This window comes from Macrobrachium rosenbergii, chromosome 4 (assembly GCF_040412425.1).
Source record: "Macrobrachium rosenbergii isolate ZJJX-2024 chromosome 4, ASM4041242v1, whole genome shotgun sequence".
NCBI classification, from domain to species: Eukaryota; Metazoa; Arthropoda; class Malacostraca; order Decapoda; family Palaemonidae; genus Macrobrachium; species Macrobrachium rosenbergii.
Window position 1 is genome coordinate 44,652,795 of NC_089744.1, and position 23,053 is coordinate 44,675,847.

Consider the following 23,053-nt stretch of genomic DNA (forward strand, 5'->3'; position numbering starts at 1 on the left):
GGGCAATGACAAAAAAATGAGCGAAAAATGAACTCTGTAATCTTAAAAAACACTTACAGATTTTTTGAAAAATTTTTTCAATTAGCTTAATTCACCAACAAACGGAGAAGTTCTAGTAAATATTTCGATTAAAGGGTTAATTTTTAAAAAACCTGGTCTAGGTTTATATCACCTTTAAAGGGAGCACTGAGTCCATAAGGTCCCATTATTAAGTGCTTATAATACCTTATGAATCTGGATTTGCTTTCAACTTTTTACCATTTATTCTTCAACTAAAATGAAAATTTTCAATTTAGTGTAGAAATACTTCAAAGAAAAAAATAAAGATTTTAAAACTTTCAAAAATATGCAAAAAAAAAAAAAGGTTTCTATAAAATGAATTTATATACAAAATCAAGATATCAGTTATTTACAATATGTAAAGTTTCATAATGATTTTTTTATTTTATGGTTATTTTAAAACTATCAGGCAATGACAGTTAGAAATGAGCAAAAAACTGTTTAATCTTAAAAATATGCCTGAAATTTGATTTTCAAAGAAAAAATTTTTTCCTTGATTTATATGTTACCTATAATTTGCTCGAGTTACGTTAATTCATCTTATGATAATTTGATTTTGCAATAGAAGCAATTAATACCGATACAACAATATTTATAAAATATTTTTAATATTTCGCTGGCGCAGGCAGCAGCGCATAATCAGGCATTTAGAGAGACCAAATTACAATAAACCAACTTCTTTTTCCTCAATCTCTTTATCCCATCTTCTAGTTAAAAAGTAAAAGAGAATGATAAAAGTATTGTTACTAACGTTAAACTCATGTGTAAATGCGTACAGCCATACACAACCAACTGAGAAACTGTTGTTTTGCTAATCACTGAATCGAATAACAACAGCCATTTTTCTTGCATTTCAACCACCGTACAGTAATACACAATTACTGTAGTTATAGTACAAATGATGTTAAGGAGAATAGGACTGTTATATTTTTTTACATTATACCCTTATTCTGTAAGGGTAAAAGATCAGCAAGGAAATATACTGCTAAATTTAAGCTGCAAGTTGTAGCTGAAGCTGAGAAAACAATGTTCAAGCTGCTAATGGCTATAAATTATCATGCATCGGCAACATGGGTGAAACTCAACTGCAACTAAAATAGGAGAGAAAGTATTTTAATCAAAACTACTTGCCTGAAAGAACACATTACTGCTATTTTTACACCGATAAACGATAAATACATAAAGCTCAGATATTGTGAAAATAGCAAACAGAATCTTGATTTTTTTTTTTTTGCATAAAACAAATGTCCCCAAACGGTCAACATCATCAATTGACGGAAAAAAAATAGCTAAGTTAACCCTTAAACGCCTACTGGACGTATCATCACGTCGACTAAAAATTGTCTATTCTGCCAAGTGGACAAAACTGTCGTACGACTACAAAAATTTCAACCTTCGGTCAACTTTGACTCGACCGAAATGGTCGAAAACGCAATTGTAAGCTAAAACTCTTACATTCTAGTAATATTCAATCATTTACCTTCATTTTGCAACAAATTGGAAGTCTCTAGCACAATATTTCGATTTATAGTGAATTTTTGAAAAAACTTTTTCCTTACGTCAGCGTGGTAACTCGGCGAAAATTTCAGAAATTCTTTTCGTCATTTTGTCGTAATTTTTGCACTGTTTTATATTAGCCGTTACATAAAGTTTATATATATGAAAATGTGCGCAATTTTTCATGTAAAATACAACCCATGGTTGTAGCTTTTATCAGTTTGGAAATATTTTCATATAAATCTCGATAACTGCCAAAATTTCAACCTTCAGTCAACTTTGACTCGACCGAAATGGTCAAAAACGCAATTGTAAGCTAAAACTCTTACATTCTAGTAATATTCAATCATTTACCTTCATTTTGCAACAAATTGGAAGTCTCTAGCACAATATTTCGATTTATGATGAATTTTGAAAAAACTTTTTCCTCACATCCGCCAGAAATTTTTCGTCACGTTGTCGTAATGTTTGCACTGTTTTATATTAGTCGTTACATAAAGTTTTATTTATGGAAATGTGCACAATTTCATGTAGAATACAACAGAAAATAACTCATGGTTGTAGCTTTTATCAGTTTTGAAATATTTTCATATAAATCACGATAACTGCCAAAATTTCAACCTTCGGTCAACTTTAACTCGACCAAAATGGTAAAAAACGCAATTATAAGCTAAAACTCTTACATTCTAGTAATATTCAATCATGTACCTTCATTTTGCAACAAACTGGAAGTCTCTAGCACAATATTTCGATTTATGGTGAATTTCTGAAAAAAAAAAAAAAAAAAAAAATCCTTACGCTGCGCGGTGTAACTCGGCCGAACATCTCAGAAATTCTTTCGTCACGTTGTCGTAATGTTTGCATCATTTTACATTAGTCATTGCATAAACTTTATATATGAAAATGTGCGTAATTTCATGTAGAATACAACAGAAAATAATTCATGGTTGTAGCTTTTATCAGTTTTGAAATATTTTCATATAAATTACGATAAATAGAAAAAATTCGACCTCCGGTCAACTGTCAACTTTAACTTGACCGAAATGGTCGAAAACTGCAATTGTAAGCTAAACCACTTACAGTCTAATAATATTCAATCATTAGCTTCATTTTTCAACAAACGGTAGGTCTCTAGCACAATATTTCGATTTATGGTGAATTTTTTAAAAAAACATTTTTTTACGTCTGAGCGTTACGGATTCATGCATCATATTGTGATAAAATTTTCTCTGTGTTGCTTTGATCGTTTTACAATTTGTTATATACCAAAATCATCGCAATTTAGTGTGCAATACAAAGAAAAAAAATAATCCGTTAGCTTTAACCGTTTTGCTCACAGCGATTTGTATAAAATTATATATGAAAAATTTTTTTTTGCGCTGTCATATATTTCAATATTTATATATGATAATGATATTTTTTTCATTTCTGATGGTTGCATACTAAACTTCAGGCAATGACAAAAAAAGGAGCAAAAAATGAACTCTTAATCTTAAAAACTAAGCGTGCTGTGATTTTTTGAAAAGAACTTTTTTTCCGCTTCGGCGCTAACTCCCGAACGCGCCGGCATACGGGAGACGTTTCTGTAAATAGAGGCTCGGCGTTTAAGGGTTAATTTCACAATGAGACATACAGTCATACCTCGAAATTACGCGAGGTTAAAGTTCCGGAGCCCCTCGTGCACGGTGAATTTTCGCATAAGTTTGGCATGGTCTTTAAAAGCCAATAAATGTTTATTTCCAGAGTTTACGTACTACATATGACCCTAATCATGCTCCCAAAGTATTAAGCTAACTTTTAAATGAACTAAAGTTAGTGTAATTCTATTTAAAATTTAGATTATTACCCTTAAAAAAGGAATACAGTAAATGGTTGACATAAAAATTGAGCACTGCACAGTTTCATAATAGCGCATTTACAGTAGGTGCGTATGTATACTAATGTTACCCCTAATTCATGGGATGCCGTTTTCTTTGTCACTTAGAGTAAAAGCCGTTTTCTTTGCGTCACTAGGCAAAACGTCACAGTCAACAAAAGTACAATTCCATAAAACAGCACGCCCCTTAAGGATCCAGGCTACATAAAACGCTGCTAATTTCTAGCCTTACAAATAAGCTACTGAGCCATACAAAACTAGGTTACATTTAATTTAGCCTAGGTTACTGTTTATATCTAATCCTAGGTTATTTTGGTCTAAACAACTGGTTAGGTCAATAATAGGATATTTCTTAAAATGTTCTCACTTAACCTAGCAGAGTATAGGGTAGTGCCTAATCCAGATTATTTAGAACACCCTTAAATGTATAGCAATATAAAACAGAAACTCATTATGTAGCCTTATAGTTAGGCTACTATTTTGTCTAGCCCAGGATATTATTTTATCTAATCCCAGATACTACTTAGGCTAATAAGATATTTCTTAAAAATGTTCTTAATTAACCTAGTGTAGGTTATTGCCTAAATAAAACAGAAACTCGGTAGTATGTAAACTTGTAGCTAGGCTACCATTTCATAGAGCCCAGATTAATTACTTACTCTAATCTAGGCTACTGCCTACTCCAAGTTATTTAATTCACACTTACAGGTATGGGTTACATAAAATAAATTTACTTCAGTATGTAGCCTTAATGCTAAGCTACCATTTAATCTAGCCAGGATAAATGTTTCACCTAGTCCTAGGTTACCTGGTCTACACTAACGCTTAATCCAATAATGGGATGTTTCGTAAAAGTTACCCTAATTTAGGTTACTACCTAATCTAGGTTACTTAGTTCACACTTAAGGACATGTGATCCTAGGTTATAAGCTACATCTGATCTAGGCTACTGCCAAGAATATTACAGGTATGATCTGAAAAGATTTTCTATATTAATGATAAATTGTGGAAAATTTATTTTAGTTAAAACACCTAATTGAAATGACCAATTTTAAAAATAATTTGTACGCTTCACAACTAACAATAAGCGATTATGACTATGCGCCATCCATGTGCTGGCAAGAAAAACTGGGTTTTCAGCTTTCACACACAATTGAACTAACAATTCCAAAAGTTTAAAACTAAAACTTTAACTCGAACTTAATATTAGACATTTAACTTCTGTTACACCTTTGAAACTTTTTCACTGTCAATTTCCGTTTCAGCTCTGAATGGCCTTAGTTGCCCCAGTGCTTGGCATGTATGCCTAAAATCTAAAAATCAATCAATCAATCAAGCTTAACTTCCTTCTTTAGGTAATTCCATTGTGAAATATGGAGCACTGACAAATGAAGCTGATGACCACAGAAAGTAATGGATCCGTGGTCTTTCTACCAGTCCGTTTGGCGACAATATGGCGGACTGCGCATGCAGGACAGCCACTTCCTCTAGCAGGTTTTCACAACGGAAAACTGGGTACAGCTTCACTGAAGATAAGGGAAAGTGCCCTCTTATCTTTTAGTCCATTATATACTCCATCACTTATAATGTTCATCATTACAAGACATTGCCTGGCCAAAAGACCAACTGAAAGAGAATTCTTTGTTATTAGTGTGGTCACCATGGAAGGTAACTCCTTGAGGACGAAACAAGTAATTACGCTATAAAAGATAGACTTTGCAATGACGAATTGAAAATGCTTTTGAAGCTTTGATGGATGGTGGAGATGGACAGCATGCCTCTCCACCTGTAAAACTGAAGTGATTGAGCAGGGGACACTTGTCAAATCACCTAGACACGCTATACTAAAAAATTTAAACAATACTCTTGACCCTTATATTGGCAAAAACTTTAACATAAGCAGCAACAAGAACCTAAGATTAAAACTGCCATACAATAAAAACTATAACTGAAACAATCACACTAAATTTTGAAAGGACAGAAGATATATACTGCATTAGCATAAAAAATTCTGTATGACAGAATTAGATTACTCCCTTTAACACTAAAAAATCTGCTCATTGTAGAGATAACATTTATTGTGAAAAGATTAAATATCAAACACTATTATCTATACCATCCATTTCACAATTCTGTAGTCAACTATGGCTCAGAAATTTTTTTAAGGTAGAGTGGAATAATGCGGTAATTATTCCCATCTCTGAACCAGGAAAAGACCAAAGTAATGTAAACAATTGCAAACCAATTTCCCTAACAAATTGCTTACGCTGATTGTTAAGAGAAAATGGTAAATGCATAAACTGTATAGCAAACACTAGTAAAAATATATGATATTACTACCTACCAAGTTTGGATCACAGAACAATAGATTTACTACAGATTAATGATTCCATCTAGATGATCACATCTGGAGAAGATTTTAACATAAGTAACAACAGCTATTTTCTTTGATACACAGAAAGTCTGATAGTAAAAACATTACATAATAAATATGTGTTCACATCATTTTCACTGAATATTTTCAGACAGACTGAACCTTTCTTGTGGAAATTGGTGACATTCATTCAAAAAGATTCCCATATGAAAACAGAGTTCCACAGCAAAGTGTACTTGGTAGCAACTTTTTACACTAACCATCAGTGGTCAACTATCACTTGGAAGCAAGAATACCACTTACATGGATAATTCTGCTATATACTATGCAGCATCAAACATAAGACATCCCAAATGTGTCATCCTTAATGCTCCAGTAAAGATAGACACATGGCTTTCCAATTCTTCACAGAAAAGACCACAGCAGTTAAGTTTTAAAATAATGTACTTTACAAAAATGTAAAAGTGCAAGAAAAAATGAAGGGACTGAATGATGGATTAAGCTTAATCTTCAACACATACCTAAACTGAAAACCCCAAAAAGTCTATATAAAAGACATGTTCAACTGCATTAAATTTGCTAAAAAAAAATTCTCTCTCACAAACTGGGGAGCTGAGAGACCAACCTTGACATTGCTGTACAAAGCTACTTTTATTACTATGACTGTCAATCTAAATTCAGCTTTGATACAACTTTGAAAAGTTTGGTTACAGTTCATAAAAATGACTCATAATATGCACTGGAGCTTTTAATTCTTCTATCTAAATTTAAAGTAGTGACTTAGTAGTAATGCGCAGTGCAATAAAAACACAGGCAAGTGATTCACCAAGAAAACTTTATGATCACAGTATCTATTCATAAATAATCAATCAACATTTTTCCCACATCAGCACTTGAGTCAACAAATATAAATAGAAAATTTCTTCCAATAAAAAAAATACTTCCCCTTAGATTATGCATAAGGTATAAACTTGTATACACTTGAAGCATTTATCCAAAAACTATACATACACCCCATAACATACACAACAGGCAATGGAACATTCATCTGCTCTGGAGGGATGAGAACGAGGAGATGGGCAAGAACCTACACGCAGATGTGTAGGGCTGACACAGTGCCCCTTACCAGGTTGTAAAAGAACAGGAGTAGGAGCACGGCTGTGCTCTGTAACACGTACATGTTCTTCTGTACGGGCACAGCTGTGCTCAGGAACACAGGCGTGATCTTCCGCATGAGCATGCCCAACCACCCGAAGGCAGGAGCCTACTATGGGTTTCATCAGGAGAACGAGAGTTATGTCTAGGCTGGACGACAGGGCTCCTGGAACTCCGAATCCCAGAATGTGATCTCCAGACATCCTTAGGAGAACATGGACGTGAAGGATGATGTGGTGAAGAAGGGGGAAGAGGACACAGACGTATACCAGAAGAGCCCTCTTCACACACAGGACCAGCAGGACTCTTCACACACAGGACCAGCTGGACAAGTCTTTTTAAAAGGAGCAAAATCATCCTTCATACAAACGTTGGCAGAGGGACAAACCACCACAGACAACTTTTTCAATTTGCACAAATCCTCAACGTCAGAAACACAAACATCAGAAGGGGGAGACACACGGCCGTGGTCTTAAGAAGATGAAGATACAATATGTCTGAGATGCTTCCTACTAGGGGAAGAGATAGTCTCTAATTCGCCACCATTTGACAGGAACATGGGAAGACAGAAGACAAAGAAGGAGATGGCGTCCTACTACGTTTCTTATGCACAATAGTCCCTTAACTCTTGCAAACTCGATCAACCACTGCCTGAACCAAGGAGTCGGAAGGAGGGGCGGAGATTGGGGCAGGAGGAGGCAAGACCATACACCAGGATGAGAGCGGAGCAGTCAGCTGGGAAGTCGAAACAGCTGATGAACTGGGACGGGGACTGACAAGGAGGCTGACCCAGGCCCATGTGAATTCAAGTAGTGGGACAACAGGCCATCCAAGGTTAGTGACCCTAATATCATCTTCTGTGCACTGGAATCTGAAAGGGTAGAACAATATGGAGGCACATCCAGTCATAAAGGGGAAGATTTAACCCCCCCCCCAAGGGCAGAGGTAGCATAGTTGGGAAGTCTCCTGACCCCTCTCCCAAAGCTTCCATAGGCGAAGCTATAGACGAGTGGGAAGGGGTAAAATCTTTCAAGGAAGATGTAGTAACTGGAGGATATGGCAAAGAGGAGGCAGAACAAGAATCAGCATGTGACGCACCCATCAAAGGAGGGAACCCCTTCCAAGATGGCACCTTCAACTTCCTCTTACATTGCCTCTTCTTGGTAAAAACCCTCCACTGCTCAGGAGGCCAATCATTAGCTCTACAGTACATTGGCTACATGAAGAATTGAGATCAGTCTCAGCTAATGCCAAAAAAACAGGAGCAAGGGTAGCCATCAACACCAGGGCACATCCTCTGACGTTTGGAAGGCCTGGCAGAAACTGGAGGCTGGGATGATTCTTAAGGATGCACAATCATACAAAAGCATACAGCACACGAAAGCACAAAATCGCAACCATACACAAGCACAAGTGATCAAAATAACACTGGCCTTGGAGAGACGAGCGAAAGCACGTCCTCCTACGAGGGCAATGAAGAAGAAACTAAGGCATCATTCCTTTGATGCATGCACAAAGGAACTTGACGGTTGCCACCTAGGCCTATCAGCCTACCTTGCTGCCACCAATTCCTTGTTTGCTATTTTTACTGGTTTCCAGCTGGTGCTAGATGAATTATCCAAAACTTAAGACCCAGGTTTGTTCTGCATATGAACAACTTGAAATAAATGAATTTTTTTATCTATTGTTCTAGCACTTAGCCACATTTGGGGTTTTGGTGGTCTGTGACTCCAGTCATTAAGTTTGTTAATGCCAAGTCCTTTAGGTATTCTTTCACAAAGAGCTCCTTAAGCTTTTCAATTACTACATACTCTTAACATTATTTATCTGACTACCTGCTTCAAAAGCTTTCCATGCTTAACCCTTAATGGACGGGAATCCTTATATGAGTATCTATAACAGGTTTTGGGTGATGGACAGGAATTCTCGTATGATATGAATATTAATATTATGCGCCATTCGGTTTGGATGAATTTTGCAGGAAAGATGTTCATAACACTTCAATGGTCCATAAATGACTTATGGCAACTATAATAGCTCAGCAAGGGAGAGACATCGATCAGTATGCCTTGAGATTTCAGAGAGGAATGTACCATACTGCCTCTCTGCAACTCCAAGATGTCTTTTTTATTTATTTGCTCATACATATACCCAGGGATTGCTGTTGGTTTTAGTTCTTATCTTTTATGATAGTATGTCAGCTATACAGGTTTAATTGTAATTTTGCCAAGAAAAGTGCAAAGAAATATTAGAAAAAGTATGTATACCTCACAAAAAGTTACTATATCTCCCCATCTCAGTTAATCTCATAAATATTTTACAACAAATAGTACTCAGAATTTTTTACTGATTTTAGTTCTTATCTGTTATGATATTGTGTGAGCTGTAATTATAATTTTACAAAACAAAATAAAATAAATTATTAGAAAAAACATGCATAACTTGGTCAAATTAACATATTTTTACGAGTGTCTTGTAAAAGAGGCCCCACACAGGGTTGTGAATAGTCACTTTCAACTTCTCGTGGAAGGTAGAAAAAAATTTTTAGAATTTCTTTTCTTACACCAAGTACATTTGCATATCTTGCTCTTTCTATTGATGTGTTTTTTCTTAAGTTGGCCAACCTTAAAGTCTGCCCAGTCTAGGGGTGTGCTTGATGTATATTTAGCCCATCCCTTAAGGGTTAATAAATGATACCCATGAATCCCATTTCTATTTTCTTCATGGGAATTCATCCTGATTTCCTTTCTAACTCAAATGTTGATATTTCAATTGTTGAGATTTCAGAGAGGAATGTACCGTAATGCCTCTCTGCAACTCCAGGATGTCTTTTTATTTATTTGCTCATACATATACCCAGGGATTGCTGTTGGTTTTAGTTCTTATCTTTATGATAGTATGTCAGCTATACAGATTTAATTGTAATTTTGCCAAGAAATGTGTAAAGAAATATTAGAAAAAATATGTATACCTCACAAAAAGTTACTGTATCTCCCCCATCTCAGTAAATTTCATAAATATTTTACAACAAATATACTCAGAATTTTTTTTACTGATTTTAGTTCTTATCTGTTATGATACTGTGTGAGCTGTAACTATAATTTTACAAAACAAAACAAAATAAATTATTAGAAAAAACATGCATAACTTGGTCAATTTAACATATTTTTACGAGTGTCTTGTAAAAGAGGCCCGACACAGGGTTAGGAATAGTCACTTTCAACTTCCCGTGGAAGGTAGGAAAAATTTTTAGAATTTTTTTTCTTACACCATGTGTATTTGCATATCTTGCTCTTTCTACTGATGTGTTTTTTCTTAAATTGGCCAACCTTAAAGTCTGCTCAGTCTGGGGGTGTGCTTGATATATATTTAGCCCATCTCTTAAGGGTTAATGAAGAATACCCATGCATCCCATTTCCATTTTCTTCATGGGAATTCATCTTGATTTCCTTTCCATCTTAAATGTTATTTCAAAATCAGATTCAAAAGAGAATTAAATTACATGGTTCGTTACACCTTTCTTGCCTCATTAACTACTACAGGCAGAGAATTTATCCTTTCAGTTGCTAAATTAGGCACATTCACGGTCAAATGTATAAAAATCTTTAATTTTACTCATAAAAAAAAAAAAAACTCCAGTAGCCTTTCACGAAGCCTATTTTTCCGGCAACAACAGGCACCAACATGATTAAGGAGGATTAAGTGTATGACAAAACTGCCTGATAGGACAGAGAATTACAGGAATGCAAACATCACCACTCTAATCATCACGGCAGGTGAGCCAGACATAATGCAATGTCTTATCCCCAAAACCAGTTACCCCCTTGGAACCGTAAGTCAGTTCCAAGAGACAGTCCCAGCCACTGAGATCTCAAAATGACTAGCATATTGATACCTCTCAAGTTTAATCATTATCAGGTGGTTAACAAGACCACCACAGCTCCCACAATCGGATTGAAAAAGAAAGCTTATATGATTTGAAAGGTTTAAGTAATAATAAAGAGAGAACAAAAAGAGTAGAGAGAGACATAATTTCAAATCACGATATGAGATTCCATGGTTAGAGAGCACTCTCAACTATCACACAGCCTCATTATTGAATATAAATATTCAAGGAATATAACCATTCTATGGTGAAGTCATTTGACTTCAAAAAGGTATTCTCATGACAAGTGCACTTTCATTATTATTATTATTTCTGGGCTTTGACCTGTGTCAGCCGGTGAAATTACCATCTAGCACACATTTCTAGGTAAATTCATTGCTAAACATACCAGAGAAAAACTAAATGCAATGCTGGGGTTACTACCCCCAGTGAGCTCCATAAATGGAGTCGTGTATAGGAAAGGGTGAGTGTTGTCACTACCACAGGCCTCTGCCCTGTAGATATTCCCAATCTCAAAATCCCCCAGAGCGAGGTGCCAGAATAACGCCCGCACCAGCTCCTCGACCCACCAACAACTCAGCCGCCATATTGGCATTCCAATTTAGCACGCGTCAACGCCTTGTTGTTGTTCTCATTGGTGTGCTTTTTTGCCCTTTTTCTGTGCGACATTATGTCTTCCAGCCACGAATTTTCTTCACCTAAGTTGAGTACCATCTCCCTTTTGTTTTTAGGCGGCTGAGGCTCCTTATTTACCTTCTAATTCAATAATTAGGGGGTTGAATATAACGCCGGTCTCGGCCGCCTTGCTCCCGACCTCACGCGACCTTCAGTCTTTGTGTGGTTTATGGTGGGACTTTCCCCCCCTTTTTATATGTTTTTATGTGTGTTTTACATAATTTCATATTCACTCCTCGTCGGAGTTTGTTTTTTCTGAATTACCCCTTCCCTGGGGAGGCGCGGGTCCTCTCCTCTCTTAGGCTATGAGATTTCCCCCTCTCGCCTTTGTGATCATAATTCCATATTATCCTTGGACCCACTCTTCCAGCTCTCAGGTATATTCTCTGAGATGGTACGGTTATGCTATTTATTTTCACATTTTTATGTTTACGGATGACATTGATATTTTTGGATTAATTTGTTTATGCCACCCTCTTGCGCACGCTTACAGAGTGGCAAGCTGAGAACACGAAACTTACCCCTGTCAAGGGTCTGCTTGATGTTCTCAGTGGGAGATACTATCCCCACCCCTGCACGACTGAAGGTAGCCCTGCTTACCAGTCAGGCAGGCATTGAGGGCAAGCCCTTCCACAACTGGGAGACAGATCCCACCTCTCTAGTCTTCCCCGGAGATTCTGATTTTGGAAGGGAGCCCGCCACTTTTACGGTGGGTAGGCTCGACCCTGACTGCGCTTCTGCCCTCTTCAACGAGCAGCTTCCGAAAATCCCGGATTCTCTCCTGAAGGTTGCTGAGACCAAGGGCAGGTTGTTGGTCCTACATTCCCTGACTTTGGCGGAGGCAACTTTCGGTTGTCTATAATGAAGAAGCCCTCTTTCAGGTCCTTTACTAAATCCCTACAAAAAAGGGGTTCCAGCAGGACCTATATGATTTCATAGTGGCTCGGATGAACTGCCGGAAACACATCTTTACGGCAGCTTCTATTCGGCACAAAGCCCAATAGGCTGATGAAGAGCTCCATCTGGGGACTAATCTCTTCCCCCAGGAAGAGGTAGACGCGGTCCTGACGGAAGCTACCAGGGCTAACCAGCCTCCGCTCCCGCTGGGGTACCAATGACAAGCGGAAGTTAACGGAGTCCGCCGGACCTCATCCCAGAAGAGGTTCAAGAAATTCAAAAGGCCTCCTACCCAGACGGTGCTGCAGGCTGTTCCGGTCTCTCCAGCCGGCCAGCCTTCAACCTCTAAGGCTCAACTCAGCCACAGTATGTGCTGGTTCAACCAGCCCAGCACACACTCTGGCCCTACATACGTAACGTCTGGCTGTTCAATGCTTCATACGAAAGTCATGGGGCATTTCGGGCATTTAACCGAAACGCCAGGGGAAGCAGAGCCAGAGGCTCCTTTAGAGGCAATCTGGCATCTCGCTCCAACCCCGAGGGAGAGGAGGCCGAGGTAGCAGAGGAGGCAGATCATCTCCGCCCAGTGAGACTCCTCAGGTAGGCAGGAGGCTGTATCATTTTCGGGACCAATGGACCTTCAGTTCGTGGGCCCACAGCATAGTCTCCAAGGGCCTGGGTTGGAGCTGGAGCAGAGGCCCTCCTCCTCCACTAGTCAGGTTCCATCAATCACCATCCAAAGCCCTCCAGGACTTCGTGAAGGACCTACTACAAAAGAGGGCTATAAAGAAAGCGAGGCACTTGAAGTTTCAGGGCAGACTGTTCAGCGTTCCGAAGAAAGGCTCCAGTCAACAAAGAGTAATCCTAGACTTGTCTCTGCCTCAATTTATACATTCAATGCGACAAATTTAACATGCTCACAATCTCGCAGGTTCGACCCTACTTCCACATGGAGCCGTAACCACCTCTATAGATCTTTCAGACGCCTATTATCACGTCCCGGTTGTGAGAAGGTTCTCTCCTTACCTGGGGTTCTGACTAGGAAAGCAAGCCACTCCGTTCAGAGTCATGCCATTCGGGCTCAACATAGCCCCCAGAATTTTCACCAAACTGGCAGATACAGTAGTTCAACAACACGGTCTCAAGGGATCATGCTAGCCGCATACCTGGACGATTGGATAATTTGGGCACCCAATGCCAGCGAATGTCGGAAAGCAACAACCATAGTAATCGGTTTTCTGGAATCTCTGGGCTTCCAAATAAACAGGAGAAGTCCCGCCTAGTTCCGAGAGCCGCTTTCAGTGGTTGGGAATCCAGTGGGACCTACGCTCACACAAGATATCTCTTCCGACAGCCAAGCGGAAAGAAATAGCCAAAGCAACCAGGCAATTCCTCATGAACAGAAAGCTTCCCGCCGCACTCCAAGAAAGGGTCTTAGGTTCCTTCAGTTTGCTTCACTAACGGATCTAGTCCCTGAAAGCCAAACTGAAAGACATAAACAGAGTATGGCGGAGACGTGCCAACATCAGATTCAGGACAAGGTGTCCCTAATTTCGCAAATACTGAGGAAGAGACTCCGGCCCTGGACAACAGTCAAGTGCTTATCAAAGTCAGTACCGCTCCAGTTCCCCTCCGGCATTAGTGATTCACACGGATGCTTCTCTGAGCGGTGGGAGGATACTCTCAACACAAAAAGTGCAGGGAACATGGTCCACTATGTTCCGCCAGTTCCATATCAATGTTCTCGAAGCAATGGCAGTCTTTCTAACCTTAAAGAAACTGTGTCCAACCAGACTAATCCATATAAGGCTGGTCTTGGTCAGTGCGGTAGTGGTGCATTGTATAAACAGGGGAGGTTCCAAGTCGAGCCGGATCAACCAAGTAATGATAGCAATATTCTCCCTAGCAAACAAGCACCAGTGGCATTTGTCAGCTACCCATCTGGCGGGAGTTCGGAATGTCATTGCACTCTCTGTCCAGAACAACTCCGTTGGAGTCGGAACGGTCCCTGGACAAAACATCATTTGAGTGGATTTGCAGTCAGGTCCCAGGTCTCCAGGTAGATCTGTTTGCCACAGAAAGCAACCACAAACTTCCTTGTTATGTGGCCCCCAACCTGGACCCTCTGGCTCACTCCACAGATGTGATGTCAATAGATTGGAACAAGTGGCAGAGGATCTACCTGTTTCCTCCAGTAAACTTGTTGATGAAAGTCTTACACAAGCTCAGGACACTCAAAGTTCAGGTGGCTCTGGTAGCGCCCAACTGGCCGAAGAGCAACTGGTTTCCTCCTCTTCTAGAACTGAAGCTCCGGTGCATACAGATCCCCAGACCAAAATTGACACAAATAGTACAAACTTGGACTGTGTCAGCTTCCTCAAGAGTCCAAGATGCCCTAGCTTTGTGGATTTCATGAAATTTGCAGCTCAGAAAGATGCTAATATTGATCCCGTTAATACAATGTTCTTAGAATCAGACAAAAGGGAATCTACCCTCAGACAATATGACTCAGCAGTCAAGAAATTAGCTCTGTTCCTGAAAGAATCTGAAGCTACAGAAATGACCACGAACCTTGCAATCTCGTTCTTCAGGTCACTGTTCGAAAAAGGTCTTGCCTCTAGTACCATTACTACAGCCAAATCAGCTTTAAGAAAGATATTTTTACATGGCTTTAATATTAACTGATTCTTATTTTTCATCAATTCCTAGAGCATGCGCTCGTTTGAGACCAGCAACCCGTCCACACACGGTTTCCTGGTTCTTAAATGACGTTCTTAAATTAGCATCAGATACTGATAATCAGAACTGTTCATTCTTAAGTCTGTTAACCCTTAAACGGCGAGCCTCTATTTACAAAAACGTCTCCCGTATGCCGGTGGCGTTCGGTGAGTTAACGCCGAAGCGGAAAAAAAGTTTTTTTCAAAAAATCACAGCATGCTTAATTTTTAAGATTAAGAGTTCATTTTGGCTCCTTTTTTGTCATTGCCTGAAGTTTAGTATGCAACCATCAGAAATGAAAAAAATATCATTATCATATATAAATATTGGAATATATGACAGCAAAAAAAAAAAAACATAATTGTATACAAATCGCACTGTAAGCATAACGGTTAAAGCTAATGAGTTAATTTTTTTAGTTGTATTGTACACTAAATTGCGATGATTTTGGTTTATAACAAATTGTAAAACGATCAAAGCAACACAGAGAAAATATTATCACAAAATGATGCATGAATTCGTAACGCTCGGACATAAAAAAATTTTCCCGTTCGTTGAAAAATGAAGCTAACTGATTGAATATTACTAGACTGTAAGTGTTTTAGCTTACAATTGCAGTTTTCGACCATTTCGGTCGAGTTAAAGTTGACCGAAAGTCGAATTTTTTCTATTTATCATGATTTATATGAAAATATTTCAAAACTGATAAAAGCTACAACCATGAGCTATCTTCTGTTGTATTCTACATGAAATTGCGCACATTTCCATATATAAAACTTTATGTAACGACTAATATAAAACGGTGCAAATATTACGACAACGAGACGAAAGAATTTCCGAGATGTTCGGCCGAGTTACCGCGCGCAGACGTAAGGAAAAAGTTTTTTTTTCAGAAATTCACCATAAATCGAAATATTGTGCTAGAGACTTCCAGTTTGTTGCAAAATGAAGGTACATGATTGAATATTACTAGAATGTAAGAGTTTTAGCTTATAATTGCGTTTTTTTACCATTTCGGTCTAGTTAAAGTTGACCGAAGCTTGAAATTTTGGCAGTTATCATGATTTATATGAAAATATTTCAAAATTGATAAAAGCTACAACCATGAGTTATTTTCTGTTGTATTCTACATGAAATTGCGCACATTTCCATATATAAAACTTTATGTAACGACTAATATAAAACAGTGCAAACATTACGACAATGTGACGAAAGAATTTCTGGCGCAGCCGTAAGGAAAAAGTTTTTTTCAAAAATTCACCATAAATTGAAATATTGTGCTAGAGACTTCCAATTGGTTGCAAAATGAAGGTAAATGATTGAATATTACTAGAATGTAAGAGTTTTAGCTTACAATTGCGTTTTTTGACCATTTCGGTCGAGTCAAAGTTGACCGAAGGTTGAAATTTTGGCAGTTATCGTGGTTTATATGAAAATATTTGAAAACTGATAAAAGCTACAACCATGGGTTGTATTTGGCTGTATTGTACATGAAATTGCGCACATTTTCATATATAAACTTTATGTAACGGCTAATATAGAACAGTGCAAAAATTACGACAAATGATGAAAGAATTTCTGAAATTTTCGCCGAAGTTAGTTACAGCGGGCGTAAGAAAAAAGTTTTTTTCAAAATTCACCATAAATCAAAATATTGTGCTAGAAACTTCCAATTTGTTGCAAAATGAAGGTACATGATTGAATATTACTAGAATGTAAGAGTTTTAGCTTACAATTGTGTTTTTTTACCATTTCAGTCGAGTCAAAGTTGACCGAAGGTTGAAATTTTTTGTAGTCGACGTACGGTACGTCCACCTGGCACCCAACAGACAATTTTAGTCGACGTATGATACGTCCAGTAGGCGTTTAACGGTTAAGGAAGACCTTATTCTTAATTAGTTTAGCTTCAGGTGCTAGAATTTCTGAGCTGTCAGCTCTATCTAGAGAACCGAACCATGTTGATTTCCTCCCGTCAGGAGAAGTTCTGTTAGCCCCAGATCTCAAGTTTCTCGCTAAAAATGAAGATCCGCGAGATAGGTGGTCCCCATGGAAGGTTGTCCCCCTTCCACAAGACCTGTCATTGTGCCTTAAAGGCTTATTTAGACAGAACCTCTAATATAACTTCAGGTCCTCTTTTTGTGAGAGAAAGTGGAGGAACTATTTCTCTGAAGGCCATCAGACAACAAATCTTGTACTTTATTAAACAAGCTAACCCAGATTCAGTTCCTAAGGTCCATGATATCAGGGCGGTGGCCACCTCCACTAATTATTTCCATCATATGAATTTTGACGATCTCAAAAAATATACGGGTTGGAAATCACCTTTGGTGTTTAAACGCCAGTACCTCAAATCCCTAGAGGCTCTAAAATTTTCCACAGTGGCGGCAGGAAGCATTGTTCCTTCCTCTGACTGATCTCACTATGCATTACTAACTGTTCTGTCACTCTCCCTCTCGCCTACCTGCCTCGTTTACTCCCCTTACCGTCTTCTCTGGGTCAGGCATGCCTCACAGCCTGACTCCTGACCATGTTGCATGTTGTCTATTTTTCCTATTTGTTAGTATTTAAGTTAATTATAACCGTGTTCTGATGTTCTGTATATCATGTTTACTTTGGGGCATGGTTCCCCCATCTTGTTATTCTCATGTTATTATAGAGATTTTTGGCTTGGGTAATTAAAACTCACTTTTACTAATTGTTTTATTTCTTTCCATCACAGTAGTTTTCCAAGGCCTTCACCAAGCTGGTATGTTTAATTCTCTGTTATGATTTCACCGGCTGACACAGGTCAAAGCCCAGAAAAGGGATTTTGACAAAGGAAAAATCTATTTCTGGGGGAAGACCTGTGTCACCCGGTGACCCGCCACTATTCCTTCTTTTCCCCCCCCTGGGTAAAATACCAAGCTTTGGGGGGGGGGGTGCTAACCTGGAATGCCAATATGGAGGCCGAGTTGTTGGTAGTCGGGAGCTGGTGCGCGGGCGTTATTCTGGCACCTCACTCTGGGGATTTTGAGATTGGGAATATCTACAGGGCAGAGGCCTGTGGTAGTGACAACACTCACCCTTTCCTATACATGACTCCATTTTATGGAGCTCGCACTGGGGGTAGTAACCCCAGCATTGCATTTAGTTTTTCTCTGGTATGTTTAGCAATGAATTTACCTAGAAATGTGTGCTAGATGGTAATTTCACCGGGTGACACAGGTCTTCCCCCAGAAATAGATTTTTCCTTTGTCAAAATCCCTTTATTATTATTATTATTATTATTATTATTATTATTATTATTATTATTATTATTTATTTATTTATTTATTATTATTATTACTATTATTATTATTATTATATTCAGAAGATCTACCCTATTCACATGGAACAAGCCCATACAGGGCACTGACTTGAAATTCAAGCTTCCAAAGAATATGGTATTCATTTGAAATAAGTAACAAATGGCAATTGGAAAAACTTTTAAGGGAAAAGCCAAAACATAATGGAAAATGCTATATACAAAAATACCAAATGCAATAAGACAAAATAAAAATATTCAAAATTTACACACACCACTGGAAATACAGTTTAAGTTACCTAATGTCTGACTGAACCACCTTTAAGAACACTATCCAGAATCTCATTTACAAATTAATGAGTTCACTGAATATCCAACATCAAGACATTATGAAAAGACAAAATACCTAAATATACCAGATTCACTGGAAAAACACTAGGCTATCACTAACACCTGTAGGGTGATATTCTTTGAAAAATATGGTTATAATTACAATCTGGCTTTGGAGAAAACAGTCTGTACATCCTGCTCAGCTCTTAACCCCCACAGTCCGGGCTAAAATATATATTAAGCACACCCCTAGACCAGGCTAAATTCAAAGATGGCCAGTTTAAAAAAATAATAATAATAATAATAATAAAAAGGAATATATGCATATGCATATGGTATAAGAAAATTTTTTTTTTTTTTTTTAATTTCTGTACCTTCCACGGGAAGTAAAGTAAATATTTCCAACCCTGTGCAGGGCCTCTTTACCAAGACAGTCATAGAAAATATGCTAATTTTTTACCAATATTTTCTCATTTTTTACCAAGTTATAAATGTTTTTTTCTATAATTTTTTTTATTTTGTAAAACTATAATTACTGCTCACACAATACCGTAACAGATAAGAACTAAAATCAGTAAGAGGTTCTGGGTATATTTATTGTAAAATATTTACGAGACATCCTGGGATGGGGAGCTGCAGTACGTCCCCCCCCCCATGAAATCTCAAGGCAAACTGATGTCTTTCTCTCTCCTGTACCAACTCTCTATTAGAGTTGTTGTAAGAGTTGCCATGAGTCATTTATGGCCCATGGAAGTTATCTGAACACTTTTCCTGCAAAATTCATTCATACTGTATAGTGTGAAATGTTGATCATCAGAGGACAATACCCGGAATTTATCCTACAGCCATAAATAATCATCATTTGATGACGCCCGCTCACAAAGGATTAACAACACTACAGACATACAAAAAGTAGGTGATGTTCAGTACCTGAGATGTATGGTTTCTATTACTTCTGATCTTTGGTCTTTTAGACAAAAAGAGAGTGTCTAAGGTCACTTATACACCACATATGTGGGAGCATATAAGTGATGGGGTTGTGAAGGAGTGAAATGGTTTGTGAGCCACTGAGAACACAATAAACAAAAAACATTATTCCATACTGGTAGAGATACTGAACTTTCCTCCAAACAACTGTGTGTAGCTCTTAGTAGAATAAACTCTAAGTTTGATGTTTCCTCATTTGATACCTTGATGCAACACTTACCTGGCAACTCATATTTTCTAGAACAAATATAACATCCTTGGTCTGCTCAGCTACAGAATTGATACTCTCGGCAATGGTTTTACAGCATTCTTCTCGAGTAATTTTCCCAAGTGTAGAACCTAAAGTAAATAAGAGTTTCAAAGCATACCATGTAAAAATTATTCTTACTTGCATAAAACTAGTTTACTGTAGTCAAATATATTTTCTGAGATAACAATATTAAGAAATTTTTTTTTTCTTCAAATGAAAGGGAAATTGTTAGGTAAATGTACACCATAACTACATTACTGAAAAATACCATGAGTTCATGCAGCGGAATGCTGGTAAAATATACTATTATTTTTATGGATGTACATATTTTGCTGGTCTGGAAATTCTTGCTTTAACAAGAACCTATTCAATTTCAGATTGGTGTGATTTTTTATATATGTGTATGGACAAAGGTAACCTACAAAAAATAAACAGCTAAAATTGTCTGAATAATGAACGGTTAGTCAAAAATAAAACTACTGAGCTCTTGTAAGACAAGAAATATACATCTACAAGTGTAAAGCACCCAAAACATAAGAAGCCTAGCTGCCAAGTAACTTGAAATTTAGGTGCAAAGTTCAATTACTTGTAAATGCAATAGAAAGTTCTTTCGTTTTCCCACTACAATATTTCTGCAGTTTATTAGTTTAAACAAGTTATTAACCATTAGTGCATAAATTTCATATAAATAGTAGTGAAACAAGCTGATTGTTTTTACCTCTTTATTACCATGTCTTACACAGACTGCAATATATATATATATATATATATATATATATATATATATATATATATATATATATATATATATATATATATATATATATATATATATATATATATATATATATATATATATATATATATATATATATATATATATATATATATATATATATATATATATATATATATATATATATATATATACATATATATATATATATATATATATATACATATATATACATATATATATATATATATATATATATATATATATATATATATATATATATATATATATATATATATATATATATATATATATAAAAATTATGTTAGTTAAAGGGTGTATATATACATATATATATATATATATATATATATATATATATATATATATATATATATATATATATATCAAAATATTGGATGCTATAGTCTTGGCATCATATTCCACAAACAATTCATTAAATATGTAATAACAGCATATGATATATTGCTTGACGAGTTATACTGTTCAACGCAGTATTATTTTTGGTGTAAAAATATCAGTGAATAACTAAAATAAAATGTATTGAGAACAGAATAGTTTTATAAAATAAGAAAAAACACAGCATATCACTGAATAACTGAAATATGTGAACACCCTACATGCTTTTTATGTAACCAAAATGTTACTGTATATCTACTGTCTTCCCTACAATAATCACTTCAATGTACAATAGCCTTTAACCCGAGACCACGACATATACACGACATCGTAAAGATCCAATACTCTCGTCCACTGATGTTTCTGGAACATCAAGTTTCATTTAAAACACTTGGAGTTGGAGAAATAACGGGACTAGCTATTGGTTAATTCTTATACATCCAGAATACCTTACTGACATGTATTTAGCTCCTCCCACATCTGAAGAACCCTTCAGCAAGTTTGAACCTGAACAAGGAGATGGCATCCCACAAGATTGGTACTACATGGCCACTACAGTACTCTACAAACAATCAGAGTAATCAATGCTTGTTGTTATTCTTCATCTTTTTTTTGTTGTTCTCTGCCATTTTCATTTGATTTTTGTTAATACACAATCCATAATGAGTGGCAGTGATTATTCAAGTGATGATTATTTGCCTTGTGCAGATGATTATAAAAGGGATTCATCATTTGAGAGTGAATTTGGTGAAATCGAAGGCAGAGAGGTGGAGAGTGGCTGGATAATGGTACTCAATTATTTTGAAGACTGACAATCTAATGACAAGCCTTGCTTTAATGATAATTTTTCTGGGCTGAACCCTGATTTGAGGGACAAGTAGATATACAGTGCCCGTTTTATGACGGGTTCCATTCCAAGCTACTTGGGTGGAGCTGGTTTTCAAAAGTAGCTGTCCATACAAAAGAAAGATGCTGGAATCTGCTATCATCAATCAAACCAACAACATGAACTTGTCAGGAGGACACTGGAAATCGGACGACATCAACGCGTTAATCCTCAGACCTCTTCTGAAGAAGGTGGCCCAGAGAACAAGACCTCCAGAATCGTCGCCAAACGGGAGTTAATGAGGCCAAAAACCACTAGGGAATTGGTGACTCTCCACCTTCTTAGGAAACGGTCACCTGCATACCATCGGGGACAATGCCACACCTACATATGTTTTGTATATATACCCTTGTAACATCTCATCTGTCCATATTCTACCAGTGAACAGGGCACAGAAGCAAGTGCCTGAAATATATGGTTGCAACGTTTAAATAGTGTTTTATGGGCCTTTTTTATATTCATATTACACTGTGGTATTACAGGAAAAGACATTCATATATATATATATATATATATATATATATATATATATATATATATATATATATATATATATATATATATATATATATATATATATATATATATATATATATATATATATATATATATATATATATATATATATAATAATATATATATAATGTATGTATGTATATATATCACTTTGGTCCCTGAGGTCTGAATAATATTGAGCTTTGGGTGATGTGAAATTGGATAATCAAGGGATTACTTATAGTAGTTATAAAATAAACCTGAAGAAACACTCAGTACTCTCCTCTCTTTCTCATTCAGACATATTTTCAGGGTGGTACAGTATCATACAAAACACATTTTCAAAGTAATTTGTTTTTCCTAGGCATCCAAACCAGGAAAAGGTTTCCTGGATGGCTATGTGTGGGAGACAGCAATGACGGCAGATACAGATCCTGCTGCCAGGAACAATAATTAGCCTCGAATCACCAACTGGGGCCTTTGCAGCAAAGGAGACAACCCTCAATGCATCTTGTCTGACAGTTAAAA

At 36.9% G+C, this 23,053-nt stretch overlaps 1 protein-coding gene across 1 annotated transcript in view; it reads right to left on the reverse strand.

The window, feature by feature from the left end:
- LOC136833816 (probable endonuclease 4) overlaps window positions 1-23,053 on the reverse strand; it is a 134,463-nt gene that overhangs the window by 38,262 nt on the left and 73,148 nt on the right. The window contains exon 6 of the mRNA XM_067096106.1: window positions 19,959-20,077. Within this exon, the coding sequence (XP_066952207.1) occupies window positions 19,959-20,077 (119 nt within the window). The remainder of the gene's footprint in view (window positions 1-19,958; window positions 20,078-23,053) is intronic.